At 52.3% G+C, this 20,273-nt stretch overlaps 1 protein-coding gene across 1 annotated transcript in view; it reads right to left on the bottom strand.

Annotated features, from left to right (window-relative positions):
* The window catches only part of LOC121511318 (latent-transforming growth factor beta-binding protein 1-like), a 75,329-nt gene that overhangs the window by 22,352 nt on the left and 32,704 nt on the right, over positions 1-20,273 (bottom strand). Inside the window, exons 10-12 of the mRNA XM_041789956.1 lie at positions 19,090-19,215; positions 18,882-19,010; positions 4,401-4,529 (exon numbers count right to left, since the gene is read on the bottom strand). Coding sequence (XP_041645890.1) covers positions 4,401-4,529; positions 18,882-19,010; positions 19,090-19,215 — 384 coding nt within the window. The remainder of the gene's footprint in view (positions 1-4,400; positions 4,530-18,881; positions 19,011-19,089; positions 19,216-20,273) is intronic.

The following is a 20,273-nucleotide window of genomic DNA, read 5'->3' as shown; positions in this document are numbered from 1 at the left end:
TTTGATATGACAATCATTTATTCTTCAGAGAGACGGTGGGGGGGGGGGGGGGGGGGTTAAACCACAGGATACAAAGACAAGATAAAAGGAAGAGGAGCGATTTGGCTGATAGGAGAGAGGAAGGAAGACGGAGAGACGGCACACATTTTCAGTGGTTAGTGGTTCACCATCACTGCTGGTTTTCAAGGGTGGTGTTTGTGTGTAAGTGAGTCCATCTGTGCTCGCCACAGTACAGCGGCGGTTTGGCAGTGGAGACCAGGCAGCTGGCTGGACTGGACTCAGGGACCCAGCAGCTCGTCCAAAGGACAGACGGACAGCCGGTGTGTATAAAAGTCACAGTGTGATGGGAGTTTTGGTGTTGTAGACCACGCCTGCATCTTAGTCTGTGAGTGAAGGTGTCTATCAAGGTTAGCAGGGGGGCGTGTCCTCTGACAGTACTTCCTGCAGGAGGAACTGGCCTCGACGGGAGCAGCGGGGCTCATTTAGCCTGAGGAAAACCACCAGTACCACCCAACTCACTCTATTCTAAACCAAAGCTGGAGAAAATCGCCGGGTTTTAACAGCAGCTGCATGTGATCTGCACTGAGATTCCACTTCCACAATGCTTGGCCGTGCTGCTGTTAAAGGTTTAAAGGGTTATCCAGGAACGCCAAAGGTATCGGGACGGGTTTAACCCTTAAATCTACAACAATAGTTAGGGCCATTTAACGCAGCAGTAACGTTCTTGATCTCATGGTTTTTTTCTGGTTGAATAAAGGTTAATAAAAAATAAATCTCCTGCTAGACTGGGCTGTGTTATGTAGACCAACACCAGGAGATGACCTGACATGTGGAGGTTCAGTCCACAGTGGACTAAGGACCACCACTAAGTGGTCTTCCTTTGAGAGTTTGGAGGAACAGTTAAGAGACGCTGAATTCAAATTTCTCAAAGCCTGGTGTGAAGAACACATTAATTTTGTCAGGACGTTCTCATTTTTTGAGTTTGCACCAGTGATGACCGAGGTATGGACACCCACAGGACCCTAACCCTAACCCCAGGGACCGAGACCATGACTGACCTTCTCAGGATCGTTGTTTGGACTGACAGCTCAACTGCCCCGTTCATTTATGGGCCTGTTTTGGTAGAAGGACTGGTTGACCTGTTATCGTTAGGATTGGTGACATCATAACTCCTCCCCACCTGAGTGGAACACCTGTGTGGGCGTCTAAGGTTCGAGTGTTTGGGTCGTACCTGTCCATCCACCCAGGGCACTCTAGTAATGATGTTTTTAGATACCTTTATGGGATAGCTGAAGAGAGAGAGGAATACGGGGCGAGAGTGGAAGAAGACATGAACCAAACACGTACCGAGCCTGAGGATCAGTGCGTTTGGACGCCTACGTTTGACCGACGCCTACTACTACTACGCCTTGGTTGTTGCCGGGCAACCAGAGCAGTTAGCAGCAAGAAAGATGCACTCTTAAGTCATATCTTGGAATTGTAGTGTTTTCCACAATGAAGTTGACAACATATGTTCAAACCTGTGATGGATGGTCCAGAACACCTCTGAGAGAAAGAACGGGAAAATTCCATCAAGAAAAACCCAAAAAAGGTGAAACAAAGACCTCAGTCTTATCTACAGCCCCTGGCTAGCTTAAAAGCTAACAACAACTGCCAGTACCTGCCAGGGAACACTGCCTGGTCAACAGGAGACTACTGAAAGCTACCGACTGAGGTAGCATGGAGCAGCACGTACGAATGCAGCGACGCTAGCAGCAAAACAAATCCCTACACTTACACCAGAACTGACAGCGTGCCCACACGCCATCTTTCCTGATGGAGATTATCCAGAGAACGGGGCGCTCAGAGACTGACAGGAGGAGGACGTGGAGCAGCACGACACCTACAGCTAGCGGGGAGGAGGCAGTGACGGGATTGTGCCAGAAGGCGCCACACAAACCTGCCCTACCACCATCTTTCATCCGGATGTATGCTCCCTCGCCAGCAGGATGGATGATGTAAGGCTGCAGATGTCTGACCACCGCTGGGACCAGTGGGTTTGCTGCTACAGAGGAGACTGCCAAACTTAACTTTGTTGTGTTTTTACTATGCAGTGACAATAAACCACCATCGATCTCTGTCTACTCTGCCAGCGGAGCTGAAGCGCCGCCTGTGAAGGACAAAATCCAATCTTGGAAACCAAAGGCAGTGGTTCTCAACCTTGGGGTCGGGACCCCATTTGGGGTTGCGAGACACTAAGAGGGGGTCACCAGATGCTTTAAAAAAAAAAACTAAGAATATTTTTTAAATTACTCTGTTGCCACTTTACACCAATTTTACCACATTTTTAGCACATTTTCATCACTTTTTAACACCAATTTTGCCAATTTTAGCACATTATCACCACTTAACATCTATTTGTGTCAATTGTATTTCCTTTCCACCACTTCTTTCGCCTGTTTTTGTCCCTTCTAAACCACTTACTGCCTATTATTGCCTCATTATTGCTCTATTCACCACTTTTTGCCCATTTTAACCACAGTTATCCCATTTTTGCCAGTTTATATCAATTTTTCATCCCAGTCCACCCAATTTTTTGCCAATTTAATCCAGTTTTGGTTATTTTTTGCCACTTTTATCTAATTTTTGCCACTTTTAACCAAATTTTGTTCGTTAAAAATCCAATTTCAACACCTTTCCCACCTTTCTCCACCATTATTTACTAATTTAAGCAGTTTCTCACCTATTATAAATATTTTTTTAACAAAAGTTATTTTCATTTTAAGAAGGGTATTTACCACACAAACAAATAGAAAGAGGTCTTTTTTCTTTGATAAGAGGGTTATTATTTAGGTCAAATATAAAATGTAGTCTTTAACAGCTTAACTTCACAATGGACCATGATTTTGCTGACCTCCATGGGCCCCCGGTTTGGCTGGGTTCCAGAAACCTACCCTCTTACCCCTCCTTATGAGCGGCCTCTGGGGTCCTGGGACTCTGGCACCTATATTTTAGGGGTCGCGGGGCAGAAAAGGTTGAGAACCACTGTGCTTATGAACAGTCCTGACGGTACAGGACAAGGTCATCAGGTCAGTCTTCTTAGCCAACGACTGTAGGTTCACTGCCTGGTAACGGCATACCTCTGTGGAGCTCAGAAACATCTGAGAGCTCTTAAATTCACTTCATGAGATTCATCTCTGAAAGCTCCAGTCTGAAACCACTGTGCCCACTCTGAGGACGGACAGACCAATCAGTGTCGCTGAGGACCAGGTGGCAGTGACAGGTGGGGTTTACCTGTAAAGGTTTAGAACTGAACCAGAGACCACAGAACCCAACTGAGAGTTTTTCTTGATGGAAAGGTGTTTTTACTCCTGACCAGCTTTGGTTTGTTTCTCCCACCAGCTCCACTGATAGTCCACAGCACCAGCAGCGTGTCTGCCACTGTGCATGCTCACTTTGTTTGTTTCTTCGCTCTTATTGGCCTGTAAAAAATGTGAGAGAACATTCATCTAATCCCGTCTGAGATTTGTTTTAAAGGTTGTTCCCTCCTCAGAAACAGACCAGTGTAGATGTGAGACATGTTGGTACAGTGGATATGTGAAAGGCTCTGTCAGCTCAAGTTTCACCGAAAGAATAAAGAAAGCAAGAGAAGTTAGGGCCGGTAGCTTGTTGGGATCCAACCCTCACCAACAGTCAGGCACCTGGAGAGAAGCCTGAACAAAAACAGTTCTAGTCCTAGTTTAAGGTTCCTGTTCCAGGCCCTGCAGAGATCCAACAGCCAAAAACTAACTCCTGACTCTTAAAGCAAAGTACAGTCCTATAAAGGATTCTATTGGCTGAAATGGGTGTTCCTGTTTAAGTGTCATGGCATAGTTTTTCAGCTGCTGTCCTTTTCATCATCTCTCTCCTAGACTTGGTCTCTGACAGGGCTCTCAAAGTGACTCCAGTATAGCAGAACAGTGAGAGATGATGAGAGAACAGAGGCAGCACGAGAGAGGGAGTGACCTGCAGGACTGGAGCCCAGCTTAGACCTGAACCGGGGTTTGGGGGACTACACGGGGCATGATGTGAGGGCTAGGCCGACTGTTCCCCTCAGAAGAAGAAGGAAGTAAACCTGTGGATGCTGATCATGTCAGCTGTTGTTCTGTGTATTCCTCCACACATTAACCCACTCCGCCGTGCGTTGGTCTAACAACTGGGAGAAATGAGTCGTGCTGCTGCTTTTAGTCACCACAAAGTTTATACAAACTTTACAGCGGACAGTGGTTTCCTTCAGGTCCAAGTCTGAAAACCAAACCACTTCCAGATGACTGCAGAGACTCTTTTAGGAACAAACTCCTCACTTTTATTAGCACCAGCACAAGCCAGGACTCCTGTTTGACATCAGAGACCCAGTCAGAGCGGGGCAGTCACCTACTTACCTACACAGCCTTGGCCGTCCTGGGACTCCTGGTAACCCTGGTCACAGAGGCATCGGAAAGAGCCCAGTCTGTTCTCACAGAAGCCATGAGGGCCACACAGAGTCTCATTAAGGCCACACTCGTCAATATCTGGAGAAAAACCAAACATAGTCAGGAAATGATGAACATCTGAAGTACTGCCCGCTCTTATGAAACACCTAGAAAGCCTAAAACAGACCCTGGGTTATCGGCCTGATCCAGAGGGAGTCATTTTACCTGAGTTCTGGACTTAAGTCTTAACTTTACCAAGCATTGATCAGAGGAAAATTACAACTTTTCTCCAGAGCCAGCCGAGGCAGAAGCAACATAGGCAGCTGCTTAGGGCCCCGTCACAACCAGGGGGCCCCGAGGGCGAGGATGTGAATGATCAAACTAGTGAGATCAGCCTGGTAAGGGGGATGAGGAACCTGGAGTTAAAGTCAGGAAGACACAGTCCCACCTCAGGTGATGTTTTAAATCAGGAGATTCATATAACGTAGTTTTACAAGTGTTGATAAAAACAAATGTAACGACTGTTCATAGCAGTGTTACAGGTGTGCTACATACTGACTCCAGTCCCGTTAAACCCCAGGTTCTCTGAAGTTTCTGTTACCAAATCAACAGTTGTTTGAAGAGTTTCCTCTTCTTAGTGGGAGGCTGAGCTGTGTAGGGCCTGACCCTAACCCTGGGCTCACCTGGCAGACTAACGGTCACAGGTGTCTGAGACTGATTCCAGTGATCCAAACAGCCCTGAGACACAAAACCATCCATGAGTTTAACTGAAAAACAAAAACATTTATGACACCAATTTGCATAATAATTTGGAACACGGGGTATTAGTTGAACGACTGGAGAACTGGGTGGGACTGTCCGGTACAGTTCTAGACTGGTTTGAGGCCGACTTAAAGGACAGGGACTAATCATGTCAGTTGGTACCTTTATGGCCCCGCCCACATGGAGACGAAAACAATATATTGCCGTTTCATTTTGAAAAAGTCTTCTGTAACGACGGGATTGTTGCAGGAAATATCCGTGTGAGCACGGAACCGCTGAAAACACTGTAGTGCATATGCCAAGCCTGTACGTGGCGCTGTAACGCTGATACGGACACCGCCAAACGAGAGAAGAAGACCACAAACAACTAACACAAAATTTCTTACAGTGGCCCTTCTGGTTGTTCTCTGTGGTGGATTTAAGAACATCTGGAGTGTGTGGATTTAAGAACATCTGGAGTGTGTGGATTTAAGAACATCTGGAGTGTGTGGATTTAAGAACATCTGGAGTGTGTGGATTTAAGAACATCTGGAGTGTGTGGATTTAAGAACATCTGGAGTGTGTTTCTCCGTGGTGGATTTAAGAACATCTGGAGTGTGTGTTTCTCTGTGGTGGATTTAAGAACATCTGGAGTGTGTGTTTCTCTGTGGTGGTAAAGGAGCATCAGATTCTGCTGATAAAGCCAAAACAAGCTCAGTCGCTTCTGCAGCACCAACACAACCCTGTAGTCCGCCATTGTTGTTTAATCCGGACCTGCGCAGGCGTGGTAAAAGAGCTACGCTGTGTGTGACGTAATCCTTTCATAAAGGTTCAGATAGCTGTCCACACGGAGACAAAACGGTAGTCGTTTACAGATTTGTGCACTCTGGGACCGTTTACAAAAAGTAGCGTTTACAGTCACTAGAAACGCCGTTTCCGTGTGGACGGGGCCTAAATCTGAGCGGTCCAGAGTCACGTGTGGAGTCCCCCTAGGCTCCATCCTGGAACCTCTTCTGTTTAACACCTACACTGGCTCAGACCATAAAAGAACCACCATAACGATGCAGGTGACCCTCAGCTCTACGTCTCACTGGCCCCAGGTGGCTGTGGCCCCAAACAAGCAGGGGGAAAGGCAGTGAACAGAGGACCGAGTGGAGGGGCCATGCTTGTCTTCAGATAATCAGACAAAATCCATGGGAGGTGTGGTTGGACCCGGGGAGGAATGTTTATGTCAGCGTGCAGCTCAGAACCCGGACCTCAGACCAGGACAGGATTCTGGGGGTTATCATGGACCAAGACCTGAATTTTAGAAATTAGCTTATAAAGAGACTGGACCATATCAGTCCTGGTCTGAGGTCTAGCCTGACTCCCTGTGTCTCAGAGACTCTAAAATACTCCCGTTAGCTTATAAAGTTCTGAATTTAGGTCAAAAATACATCAGAGACCTTCCAGGCCAGAATGAACCGTCCAGACTAGTCAGGTGGTCTAGTCCAGGTCTGTTCTGAGTCCCCAGAGTCAGAACTAAACTGAAGGATTAAGGTTCAGCTTCTATACTCTGTATATCTGGAACCGACTCCCAGAAAGCATCAGGTCTGCTGAGAGGTTGGGGATTCAGCTCTGCTGCCTCTGACTGAAACTGTTTGTTTAAATGTTCTCACTGAACCCCATCTCTGTAACTTTGACCTTCATTTCTAAGAGGTGCTGTCCCTGTTGTGGTCTCATTCCTGATATCAGAGGCAGGAATCCACCTCTGTGACAAGGCCCAGTGTTAACACTGACATTCTATTGTTAACATGCCAGGAGGTCACTGGTGGGGCCGAGAGTGAACGTGTCAATGCCAGGAGGTCACTGGTGGGGCCGAGAGAGAACATTTACATGCCAGGAGGTCACTGGTGGGGCCGAGAGTGAACGTTAACATGCCAGGAGGTCACTGGTGGGGCCGAGAGTGAATGGTAACATGCCAGGAGGTCACTGGTGGGGCCGAGAGTGAACGTTAGCATGCCAGGAGGTCACTGGTGGGGCCGAGAGTGGAGGGTAACATGTCAGGAGGTCACTGGTGGGGCCGAGAGTGAACGTTAGCATTCCAGGAGGTCACTGGTGGGGCCGAGAGTGAACGTTAACATGCCAGGAGGTCACTGGTGGGGCCGAGAGTGAACGGTAACATGTCAGGAGGTCACTGGTGGGGCCGAGAGTGAACGTTAGCATTCCAGGAGGTCACTGGTGGGGCCGAGAGTGAACGTTAGCATGCCAGGAGGTCACTGGTGGGGCCGAGAGTGAACGGTAACATGCCAGGAGGTCACTGGTGGGGCCGAGAGTGAACGTTAGCATGCCAGGAGGTCACTGGTGGGGCCGAGAGTGGAGGGTAACATGCCAGGAGGTCACTGGTGGGGCCGAGAGTGAACGTTAGCATGCCAGGAGGTCACTGGTGGGGCCGAGAGTGAACGTTAGCATTCCAGGAGGTCACTGGTGGGGCCGAGAGTGAACGTTAGCATGCCAGGAGGTCACTGGTGGGGCCGAGAGTGGAGGGTAACATGCCAGGAGGTCACTGGTGGGGCCCAGAGTGAACGGTAACATCCCAGGAGGTCACTGGTGGGGCCGAGAGTGAACGTTAACATGCCAGGAGGTCACTCCTGGGGCCGAGAGTGAATGGTAACATGCCAGGAGGTCACTGGTGGGGCCGAGAGTGAATGTATACATGCCAGGAGGTCACTGGTGGGGCCGAGAGTGAACGTTAACATGCCAGGAGGTCACTGGTGGGGCCCAGACTGAACGTGTCAATGCCAGGAGGTCACTGGTGGGGCCCAGAGTGAACGTTTACATCCCAGGAGGTCACTGGTGGGGCCCAGAGTGAACGTTTACATGCCAGGAGTCCACTGGTGGGGCCCAGAGTGAACGTGTCAATGCCAGGAGGTCACTGGCGGGGCCGAGAGTGAACGTGTCAATGCCAGGAGGTCACTGGTGGGGCCGAGAGTGAATGTGTCAATGCCAGGAGGTCACTGGTGGGGCCGAGAGTGAACGGTAACATGCCAGGAGGTCACTGGTGGGGCCGAGAGTGAACGTTTACATACCAGGAGGTCACTGGTGGGGCCAAGAGTGAACGTTTACATGCCAGGAGGTCACTGGTGGGGCCGAGAGTGAACGGTAACATGCCAGGAGGTCACTGGTGGGGCCCAGAGTGAACGTTTACATGCCAGGAGGTCACTGGTGGGGCCCAGAGTGAACGTTAAAATGCCAGGAGGTCACTGGTGGGGCCGAGAGTGAACGTGTCAATGCCAGGAGGTCACTGGTGGGGCCGAGAGTGAACGTGTCAATGCCAGGAGGTCACTGGTGGGGCCGAGTGAGCGTTAGCAATGCCAGGAGGTCACTGGTGGGGCCGAGAGAGAACGTGTCAATGCCAGGAGGTCACTGGTGGGGCCGAGAGTGAACGTTAGCATGCCAGGAGGTCACTGGTGGGGCCGAGAGTGAACTCGTCAATGCCAGGAGGTCACTGGTGGGGCCGAGTGAACGTGTCAACATGCCAGGAGGTCACTGGTGGGGACCAGAGTGAACGTGTACATGCCAGGAGGTCACTGGTGGGGCCGAGAGTGAACGTGTCAATGCCAGGAGGTCACTGGTGGGGTCGAGAGTGAACGTGTCAATGCCAGGAGGTCACTGGTGGGGCCGAGAGTGAACGTGTCAATGCCAGGAGGTCACTGGTGGGGCCCAGAGTGAACGTTAACATGCCAGGAGGTCACTGGTGGGGCCCAGAGTGAACGTGTCAATGCCAGGAGGTCACTGGTGGGGCCGAGAGTGAACGTGTCAATGCCAGGAGGTCACTGGTGGGGCCGAGAGTGAACGTGTACATGCCAGGAGGTCACTGGTGGGGCCAAGAGTGAACGTTTACATGCCAGGAGGTCACTGGTGGCCGAGTGAACGTTACATGCCAGGAGGTCACTGGTGGGGCCAGAGTGAACGTTACATGCCAGGAGGTCACTGGTGGGGCCGAGTGAACGGTAACATGCCAGGAGGTCACTGGTGGGGCCGAGTGAGCGTTTACATGCCAGGAGGTCACTGGTGGGGCCCAGAGTGAGCGTTACATGCCAGGACGTCACTGGTGGGGCCCAGAGTGAACGTTACAATGCCAGGAGGTCACTGGTGGGGCCGAGAGTGAACGGTAACATGCCAGGAGGTCACTGGTGGGGCCCAGAGTGAACGTTAACATGCCAGGAGGTCACTGGTGGGGCCCAGAGTGAACGTTTACATGCCAGGAGGTCACTGGTGGGGCCGAGAGTGAACGTTTACATGCCAGGAGGTCACTGGTGGGGCCGAGAGTGAACGTGTCAATGCCAGGAGGTCACTGGTGGGGTCGAGAGTGAACGTGTCAATGCCAGGAGGTCACTGGTGGGGCCGAGAGTGAACGTGTCAATGCCAGGAGGTCACTGGTGGGGCCGAGAGTGAACGTTTACATGCCAGGAGGTCACTGGTGGGGTCGAGAGTGAACGTTTACATGCCAGGAGGTCACTGGTGGGGCCCAGAGTGAACGTTAACATGCCAGGAGGTCACTGGTGGGGCCCAGAGTGAACGTGTCAATGCCAGGAGGTCACTGGCGGGGCCGAGAGTGAACGTGTCAATGCCAGGAGGTCACTGGTGGGGCCGAGAGTGAACGTGTCAATGCCAGGAGGTCACTGGTGGGGCCGAGAGTGAACGGTAACATGCCAGGAGGTCACTGGTGGGGCCGAGAGTGAACGTTTACATACCAGGAGGTCACTGGTGGGGCCAAGAGTGAACGTCAATGCCAGGAGGTCACTGGTGGGGCCGAGTGAACGGTAACAATGCCAGGAGGTCACTGGTGGGGCCCAGAGTGAACTCGTCAATGCCAGGAGGTCATTGGTGGGGCCCAGAGTGAACGTGTAAATGCCAGGAGGTCACTGGTGGGGCCGAGAGTGAACGTGTCAATGCCAGGAGGTCACTGGTGGGGCCGAGAGTGAACGGTAACATGCCAGGAGGTCACTGGTGGGGCCGAGAGTGAACGGTAACATGCCAGGAGGTCACTGGTGGGGCCCAGAGTGAACGTTAACATGCCAGGAGGTCACTGGTGGGGCCGAGAGTGAACGTTTACATGCCAGGAGGTCACTGGTGGGGCCGAGAGTGAACGTTTACATGCCAGGAGGTCACTGGTGGGGCCGAGAGAGAACGTTTACATGCCAGGAGGTCACTGGTGGGGCCGAGAGTGAACGTGTCAATGCCAGGAGGTCACTGGTGGGGCCGAGAGTGAACGTGTCAATGCCAGGAGGTCACTGGTGGGGCCGAGAGTGAACGTGTCAATGCCAGGAGGTCACTGGTGGGGCCCAGAGTGAACGTGTCAATGCCAGGAGGTCACTGGTGGGGCGGAGAGTGAACGTTTAAATGCCAGGAGGTCACTGGTGGGGCCGAGTGAGCGTGAACAATGCCAGGAGGTCACTGGTGGGGCCCAGAGTGAACGTGTCAATGCCAGGAGGTCACTGGTGGGGCCGAGAGTGAACGTTTACATGCCAGGAGGTCACTGGTGGGGCCGAGAGTGAACGTTTACATGCCAGGAGGTCACTGGTGGGGCCGAGAGTGAACGGTAACATGCCAGGAGGTCACTGGTGGGGCCGAGAGTGAACGTTTACATGCCAGGAGGTCACTGGTGGGGCCGAGAGAGAACGTTTACATGCCAGGAGGTCACTGGTGGGGCCGAGAGTGAACGTGTCAATGCCAGGAGGTCACTGGTGGGGCCGAGAGTGAACGTGTCAATGCCAGGAGGTCACTGGTGGGGCCGAGAGTGAACGGTAACATGCCAGGAGGTCACTGGTGGGGCCGAGAGTGAACGGTAACATGCCAGGAGGTCACTGGTGGGGCCGAGAGTGAACGTTAGCATGCCAGGAGGTCACTGGTGGGGCCGAGAGTGGAGGGTAACATGCCAGGAGGTCACTGGTGGGGCCGAGAGTGAACGTTAGCATTCCAGGAGGTCACTGGTGGGGCCGAGAGTGAACGTTAGCATGCCAGGAGGTCACTGGTGGGGCCGAGAGTGAACAATAACATGCCAGGAGGTCACTGGTGGGGCCAAGAGTGAACGTTTACATCCCAGGAGGTCACTGGTGGGGCCCAGAGTGAACGTTAACATGCCAGGAGGTCACTCCTGGGGCCGAGAGTGAATGGTAACATGCCAGGAGGTCACTGGTGGGGCCGAGAGTGAACGTTAACATGCCAGGAGGTCAATGGTGGGGCCCAGACTGAACGTGTCAATGCCAGGAGGTCACTGGTGGGGCCCAGAGTGAACGTTTACATCCCAGGAGGTCACTGGTGGGGCCGAGAGTGAACGTTTACATGCCAGGAGTCCACTGGTGGGGCCGAGAGTGAACGTTTACATGCCAGGAGGTCACTCCTGGGGCCGAGAGTGAATGGTAACATGCCAGGAGGTCACTGGTGGAGCCCAGAGTGAACGTGTCAATGCCAGGAGGTCACTGGCGGGGCCGAGAGTGAACGTGTCAATGCCAGGAGGTCACTGGTGGGGCCGAGAGTGAACGTGTCAATGCCAGGAGGTCACTGGTGGGGCCGAGAGTGAACGGTAACATGCCAGGAGGTCACTGGTGGGGCCCAGAGTGAACGTTAACATGCCAGGAGGTCACTGGTGGGGCCGAGAGTGAACGTTTACATGCCAGGAGGTCACTGGTGGGGCCGAGAGTGAACGTTTACATGCCAGGAGGTCACTGGTGGGGCCGAGAGTGAACGGTAACATGCCAGGAGGTCACTGGTGGGGCCCAGAGTGAACGTTTAAATGCCAGGAGGTCACTGGTGGGGCCCAGAGTGAACGTTAAAATGCCAGGAGGTCACTGGTGGGGCCAAGAGTGAACGTTTACATGCCAGGAGGTCACTGGTGGGGCCGAGAGTGAACGTGTCAATGCCAGGAGGTCACTGGTGGGGCCGAGAGTGAACGTTAACATGCCAGGAGGTCACTGGTGGGGCCGAGAGTGAACGGTAACATGCCAGGAGGTCACTGGTGGGGCCGAGAGTGAACGTTTACATGCCAGGAGGTCACTGGTGGGGCCGAGAGTGAACGTTTACATGCCAGGAGGTCACTGGTGGGGCCGAGAGTGAACGTTTACATGCCAGGAGGTCACTGGTGGGGCCCAGAGTGAACGTGTCAATGCCAGGAGGTCACTGGTGGGGCCCAGAGTGAACGTTTACATGCCAGGAGGTCACTGGTGGGGCCGAGAGTGAACGTGTCAATGCCAGGAGGTCACTGGTGGGGCCGAGAGTGAACGTGTCAATGCCAGGAGGTCACTGGTGGGGTCGAGAGTGAACGTGTCAATGCCAGGAGGTCACTGGTGGGGTCGAGAGTGAACGTGTCAATGCCAGGAGGTCACTGGTGGGGCCGAGAGTGAACGTGTCAATGCCAGGAGGTCACTGGTGGGGCCCAGAGTGAACGTTAACATGCCAGGAGGTCACTGGTGGGGCCGAGAGTGAACGTTTACATGCCAGGAGGTCACTGGTGGGGCCGAGAGTGAACGTTACCATGCCAGGAGGTCACTGGTGGGGCCGAGAGTGAACGTTTACATGCCAGGAGGTCACTGGTGGGGCCGAGAGAGAACGTTTACATGCCAGGAGGTCACTGGTGGGGCCGAGAGTGAACGTTTCAATGCCAGGAGGTCACTGGTGGGGCCGAGAGTGAACGTGTCAATGCCAGGAGGTCACTGGTGGGGCCGAGAGTGAACGGTAACATGCCAGGAGGTCACTGGTGGGGCCGAGAGTGAACGGTAACATGCCAGGAGGTCACTGGTGGGGCCGAGAGTGAACGTTAGCATGCCAGGAGGTCACTGGTGGGGCCGAGAGTGAACGGTAACATGCCAGGAGGTCACTGGTGGGGCCCAGAGTGAACGTGTCAATGCCAGGAGGTCACTGGTGGGGCCCAGAGTGAACGTTAACATGCCAGGAGGTCACTCCTGGGGCCAAGAGTGAACGTTAACATCCCAGGAGGTCACTGGTGGGGCCCAGAGTGAACGTTTACATGCCAGGAGGTCACTGGTGGGGCCCAGAGTGAACGTGTCAATGCCAGGAGGTCACTGGTGGGGCGGAGTGAACGTGTACATGCCAGGAGGTCACTGGTGGGGCCCAGAGTGAACTCGTCAATGCCAGGAGGTCACTGGTGGGGCCCAGAGTGAACGTGTCAATGCCAGGAGGTCACTGGTGGGGCCCAGAGTGAACGTTTACATCCCAGGAGGTCACTGGTGGGGCCCAGAGTGAACGTTAACATGCCAGGAGGTCACTGGTGGGGCCGAGAGTGAACGTTAACATGCCAGGAGGTCACTGGTGGGGCCCAGAGTGAACGTGTCAATGCCAGGAGGTCACTGGCGGGGCCGAGAGTGAACGTGTCAATGCCAGGAGGTCACTGGTGGGGCCCAGAGTGAACGTGTCAATGCCAGGAGGTCACTGGTGGGGCCCAGAGTGAACGTTTACATCCCAGGAGGTCACTGGTGGGGCCCAGAGTGAACGTTAACATGCCAGGAGGTCACTGGTGGGGCCGAGAGTGAACGGTAACATGCCAGGAGGTCACTGGTGGGGCCGAGAGTGAACGTTTACATGCCAGGAGGTCACTGGTGGGGCTGAGAGAGAACGTTTACATGCCAGGAGGTCACTGGTGGGGCCGAGAGTGAACGTGTCAATGCCAGGAGGTCACTGGTGGGGCCGAGAGTGAACGTGTCAATGCCAGGAGGTCACTGGTGGGGCCGAGAGTGAACGGTAACATGCCAGGAGGTCACTGGTGGGGCCGAGAGTGAACGTGTCAATGCCAGGAGGTCACTGGTGGGGCCGAGAGTGAACGTTAGCATGCCAGGAGGTCACTGGTGGGGCCGAGAGTGAACGGTAACATGCCAGGAGGTCACTGGTGGGGCCCAGAGTGAACTCGTCAATGCCAGGAGGTCACTGGTGGGGCCCAGAGTGAACGTGTCAATGCCAGGAGGTCACTGGTGGGGCCCAGAGTGAACGTTTACATGCCAGGAAGTCACTGGTGGGGCCCAGAGTGAACGTGTCAATGCCAGGAGGTCACTGGCGGGGCCCAGAGTGAACGTTAACATGCCAGGAGGTCACTGGTGGGGCCGAGAGTGAACGTTTACATGCCAGGAAGTCACTGGTGGGGCCCAGAGTGAACGTGTCAATGCCAGGAGGTCACTGGCGGGGCCGAGAGTGAACGTGTCAATGCCAGGAGGTCACTGGTGGGGCCGAGAGTGAACGGTAACATGCCAGGAGGTCACTGGTGGGGCCGAGAGTGAACGGTAACATGCCAGGAGGTCACTGGTGGGGCCCAGAGTGAACGTTAACATGCCAGGAGGTCACTGGTGGGGCCCAGAGTGAACTCGTCAATGCCAGGAGGTCACTGGTGGGGCCGAGAGTGAACAATAACATGCCAGGAGGTCACTGGTGGGGCCCAGAGTGAACATTAACATCCCAGGAGGTCACTGGTGGGGCCCAGAGTGAACGTTTACATGCCAGGAGGTCACTGGTGGGGCCGAGAGTGAACGTTTACATGCCAGGAGGTCACTGGTGGGGCCGAGAGTGAACGTTTACATGCCAGGAGGTCACTGGTGGGGCCCAGAGTGAACGTGTCAATGCCAGGAGGTCACTGGTGGGGCCCAGAGTGAACGTGTCAATGCCAGGAGGTCACTGGTGGGGCCCAGAGTGAACGTTTACATGCCAGGAGGTCACTGGTGGGGCCCAGAGTGAACGTTTACATGCCAGGAGGTCACTGGTGGGGCCCAGAGTGAACGTGTCAATGCCAGGAGGTCACTGGTGGGGCCGAGAGTGAACGTTTACATGCCAGGAGGTCACTGGTGGGGCCCAGAGTGAACGTGTCAATGCCAGGAGGTCACTGGTGGGGCCGAGAGTGAACGTTAACATGCCAGGAGGTCACTGGTGGGGCCGAGAGTGAACGGTAACATGCCAGGAGGTCACTGGTGGGGCCGAGAGTGAACGGTAACATGCCAGGAGGTCACTGGTGGGGCCCAGAGTGAACGTGTCAATGCCAGGAGGTCACTGGTGGGGCCCAGAGTGAACGTTTACATGCCAGGAGGTCACTGGTGGGGCCGAGAGTGAACGTTTACATGCCAGGAGGTCACTGGTGGGGCCGAGAGAGAACGTGTCAATGCCAGGAGGTCACTGGTGGGGCCGAGAGTGAACGTGTCAATGCCAGGAGGTCACTGGTGGGGTCGAGAGTGAACATGTCAATGCCAGGAGGTCACTGGTGGGGCCCAGAGTGAACGTTAACATGCCAGGAGGTCACTTGTGGGGCCGAGAGTGAACGTTTACATGCCAGGAGGTCACTGGTGGGGCCGAGAGTGAACGTGTCAATGCCAGGAGGTCACTGGTGGGGCCCAGAGTGAACATTAACATCCCAGGAGGTCACTGGTGGGGCCCAGAGTGAACGTTTACATGCCAGGAGGTCACTGGTGGGGCCGAGAGTGAATGTTTACATGCCAGGAGGTCACTGGTGGGGCCGAGAGTGAACGTTTACATGCCAGGAGGTCACTGGTGGGGCCCAGAGTGAACTCGTCAATGCCAGGAGGTCACTGGTGGGGCCCAGAGTGAACGTGTCAATGCCAGGAGGTCACTGGTGGGGCCCAGAGTGAACGTTTACATGCCAGGAAGTCACTGGTGGGGCCCAGAGTGAACGTTTCAATGCCAGGAGGTCACTGGCGGGGCCCAGAGTGAACGTTTACATGCCAGGAGGTCACTGGTGGGGCCGAGAGTGAACATGTCAATGCCAGGAGGTCACTGGTGGGGCCCAGAGTGAACGTTAACATGCCAGGAGGTCACTCCTGGGGCCAAGAGTGAACGTTAACATCCCAGGAGGTCACTGGTGGGGCCCAGAGTGAACGTTTACATGCCAGGAGGTCACTGGTGGGGCCGAGAGTGAAGGTTTACATGCCAGGAGGTCACTGGTGGGGCCGAGAGTGAACGTTTACATGCCAGGAGGTCACTGGTGGGGCCCAGAGTGAACGTGTCAATGCCAGGAGGTCACTGGTGGGGCTGAGAGAGAACGTTTACATCCCAGGAGGTTAATGGTGGGGCCCAGAGTGAACGTGTCAATGCCAGGAGGTCACTGGTGGGGCCGAGAGTGAACGTTTACATGCCAGGAAGTCACTGGTGGGGCCCAGAGTGAACTCGTCAATGCCAGGAGGTCACTGGTGGGGCCCAGAGTGAACGTGTCAATGCCAGGAGGTCACTGGTGGGGCCCAGAGTGAACGTTTACATGCCAGGAGTCCACTGGTGGGGCCGAGAGTGAACGTTAACATGCCAGGAGGTCACTGGTGGGGCCGAGAGAGAACATTTACATGCCAGGAGGTCACTGGTGGGGCCGAGAGAGAACGTGTCAATGCCAGGAGGTCACTGGTGGGGCCGAGAGTGAACGTGTCAATGCCAGGAGGTCACTGGTGGGGCCCAGAGTGAACGTGTCAATGCCAGGAGGTCACTTGTGGGGCCGAGAGTGAACATGTTTGTTGTGGTTGTGTTGTGCTGCCCTCTGTAAGCTCCTAGAATTGCCCTCTTCCTGAGATGTGCCATCCAGATAAACTGGCCTTGTTGTGTTGGTTGTCCTCTACTTTGATCTAACCTTTCACTTTATGCTGACAGTTTTTTTTTAGCAGTCGGATTAAGGAAGTGATATGATGGGTGAAAATTGAATGCAGCAGATTGAACAGAATACTAAGAGTGTGTTCAAATGCAGCAGATGGTGCAAAAAGTTTGACATAAGTCGGTCATCCACTGCTTTCATAAATGTAGAGCTACATCTATCCCTCCGCGTCTAGACAGCCAGCTCATAGGCTTCCTTTGGTTTCTTTCCTTGTTTCCCCCTTCCTTCCTTCCTTCCTTCCTTCCTTCCTTCCCTCCTTCCTTCCTTTCCTGATGTTGCAGCACATTTCTCTCACGTTTTTGAACTTTTCTGCATTTCTCCTAATGTTCTGCATGTGTTTTAAATTATTGAAGAACTTTTTTTCCTACATTGTTGGTGCCTTCTCTATTTGCATGTTGTCTTCAGTCAGAGTCTGCTGATCTCACAGAGACACAGACAAACAGAGCTAAACTAGGGCTACTAGCAGCACTGAACGGGCCCTCGCCCCTCTGCACGTCAGGGCTCGGTGCATGTTGGGTTGTGGTCTCCGTGGAAACAGCAGCCAGCTGCAGTGATGTCGATCTGAACTCAACTGTCAAACCGCCATCATTGCATGTCTTTAAGAGACAGCTTTGGTGAGGATTGATACTAGCAACTGTTGGCATAAAGATCCAGTCAAAGAGGGACTGATCAGGTTTGTGACAGTAGCTTATGTTAGCCTAAGGCTAACGGGTCTAAGACGTAGCACTGTAGCACTGCACTGTTTTAACTCTCTAAGAAACATGGAGCCAAACTCAGCTGCAGCATGTAAAAACATTTAGTCACCATCAAGTGGCATGCAGTGCTTAACAAATGTATTACAGCACCCTAATACCAAAATCATTTTTGATGTTTCTGCAGTGGTTAATACACGAATATGTAGAAGCTCTTTAACCCAAATGATATTTTTAATGCTAAAATAGAATTATTATTGTTATCCATGAGTTTTACAATTTACTGATTTACAAAAAAACTGAAAAAATAGTAAAGCACGTTAATATTTCTGATGAATATGTCAAAATATAGTTATTTACTGTCATTCCTGAAGAGAAAAATGAGTTTTAGTGCTTGAATGTTATGCTTGATTCATTTCTGACTTCTCAGAGAAGCCCAGTGAGTCGGCTCAAATTTGGGTGGATTCAGTTTGAAATTCCTCATTCCTGTTCAAAATGGTAAAATGTGGAGAGCTGACTGAAAATGAAAGAGTCCGCATTAAAGCACTTCATGATGCTGGATGGTCTCTGAGACAGATACGACAGGTGGGTTAATACATTTGTTAAAGACTGTAAGTCCATACATGTTATTAAAACTTGGGATATAAGGGTTATATTGATGTAAAGCAATTAAAAATAGTCCCAAAAATGTCACTACAGTATGTAAAAATGTAAGAACATGTCCTGGTGGACTTGCACAATAGCAGGTTTTAAAGGGTTAATGATGCTCTTCTTTACTAGGATGCTCCTGTGAATGATAACGGACCAGCAGGAAAACGCCTGGTATGCCAGACGGTGAACAGAGTCTGTTAGTGCGCCGCTTCCACACCTCCACAATACGAAGCAAACCATAAAACTGGCTGTTACCAGTTCAACATGATCGCTCACGCTGAAAAACCCTGTTAAATTGAAAATAATGATGTGTTTAGCAGGGTTAAGATAAACGTGCCCAATAACAGTGGTGCACATTTACTGCATTAGTATCTTATTAGGATAAAGGAGATTTTTTTTCAAGTGTCAGAGACTTTTAGCATCTTTGAAAGAGAAAACTAAATCAGCCAGCTCTTGTAAGAAAAGTTTAGAAACTTGTTTTTAATGCTCTAATAAAATCTGTGAGGAACTCAGCTCTATAAGGGGACATAGAGGAGGAGCAGCCGAGAGCTTCCTCTGTGTCCGACTAATGTCTGGATGGCTCTGATGTTTCAAGGGTTATGCCAGCCAATAATGGGAGGCATTATTACAGTAAAGACAAGCCGAGGATGGAATAAAGTTCAGTAATCATGACCACTGGAACATGTGCCGCCACCTGTGGGTCTGATTCTGTGGGCTGTTTCTGCTGCAGTAGCATCTTACCGTCACAGGAGGGCGTGTCGAGGCTGGCGGTGAATCCACTCTCGCAGACGCACAGATAGGACCCCTCTGTGTTCACACAGTCACCGTGGGGGGAGCAGAGCTCTTGTTCATCCACACACTCATCGACATCTGTGAAGACACGCAGGCATTCCTAATCGATCACAGAACTCTGCCTCTAACAGCAGAAAGACGAGAGCCGGCTCCTCACCTCTGCAGCTGGTGCCGTTGATCTGTCTGTATCCAGGAGGGCACGAGCACGAGTACGAACCCACGCTGTTCACACAAGCTCCCACGCTCCCACAGGGTCGGACCTCCTCCAGGCACTCATTCACATCTAAACACAAACAGCAATCAAACCGACAAATGAAGGTGGACTCTGGACGAAAGTCAAAGAAAGGTAGCATGTCTGCAAGGTCTGTCTTCAGTTCTGGTGTTGAGTCCACACTAAACTAGTCAGGTTGTAATTTAGGGTTAAACTAGCAGAGCATAATGTCCAGACTAACCAATATCTGTCAGTGTTTTCACTTATTCTGACCAATCAGTGAAAAGCACTGGTTAAAGCAGTGTTTGTGACGGTGCGTCCTCTAAAACCACTCTGAACAGATCAGATCCATTATCAATACTGAAACAGGAGTGGAGGTCCGAGCTCTGGGATCAGGATTAGGATTACATCCCTAACCTTGAGTCAGAGTGAAAAAACAGTGATGACATCATCAGTGATGTGGAGGAAACTTAATGACACACTAGTGTAGGATGAAATTAGCTCCACTCATGCAGACTAAAATGTGAGTTCAGGTAAATGTCAGTGATGACGGAGAACACACCAATCAGCTGATCGTCGTTCTCTGAGTCCTTCCAACTTTCACAATGATCACCAACTGGATTTATGAGGGACTTGGCATCTAAAGGGAGCTAGGCTTCATCTCAAGCCTCCACTGGAAATACAGTATACTGACAGAAGCATTCAGCCACACCTGTTATTATTGAACTGAGGTGTTCCTGTCAGACCCACAGGTATAAAACCATCACCTGTCCATGCAGTCTCTGTGATCCTGAACGGTCGTTCTGAAGAGCTCAGAGACTTCCAGCGTGGTTCTGTGATGATGACACCTTTGAATAAGACAGTTCATGCTGCATATTCCACAGTCAGCTGTCAGTGATGTTATTAGAGAGTGGAAGAGTTTAGGAACAACAGCAGCTCAGCCATGAAGAGGAAGACCAGGCAAAATCACAGAGAGGTCAACGACTGCTAAGGATCATGGGTAAAAGTCTCCAAGTCTCTGCTGATTCCATCGCTGAAGAGTTCTGAACTTCCTCTGGCATTAATGTAAACACTAAAACTGCAGCAGGAGCTTCATGAATGGGTTTCCATGGCAACAGCTGCATGCAGCC

This window comes from Cheilinus undulatus, linkage group 1 (assembly GCF_018320785.1).
Source record: "Cheilinus undulatus linkage group 1, ASM1832078v1, whole genome shotgun sequence".
Classification (NCBI taxonomy): Eukaryota; Metazoa; Chordata; class Actinopteri; order Labriformes; family Labridae; genus Cheilinus; species Cheilinus undulatus.
Note: the sequence above shows the minus strand (reverse complement) of the source record. Positions and strands in the feature narration are given on the sequence as shown.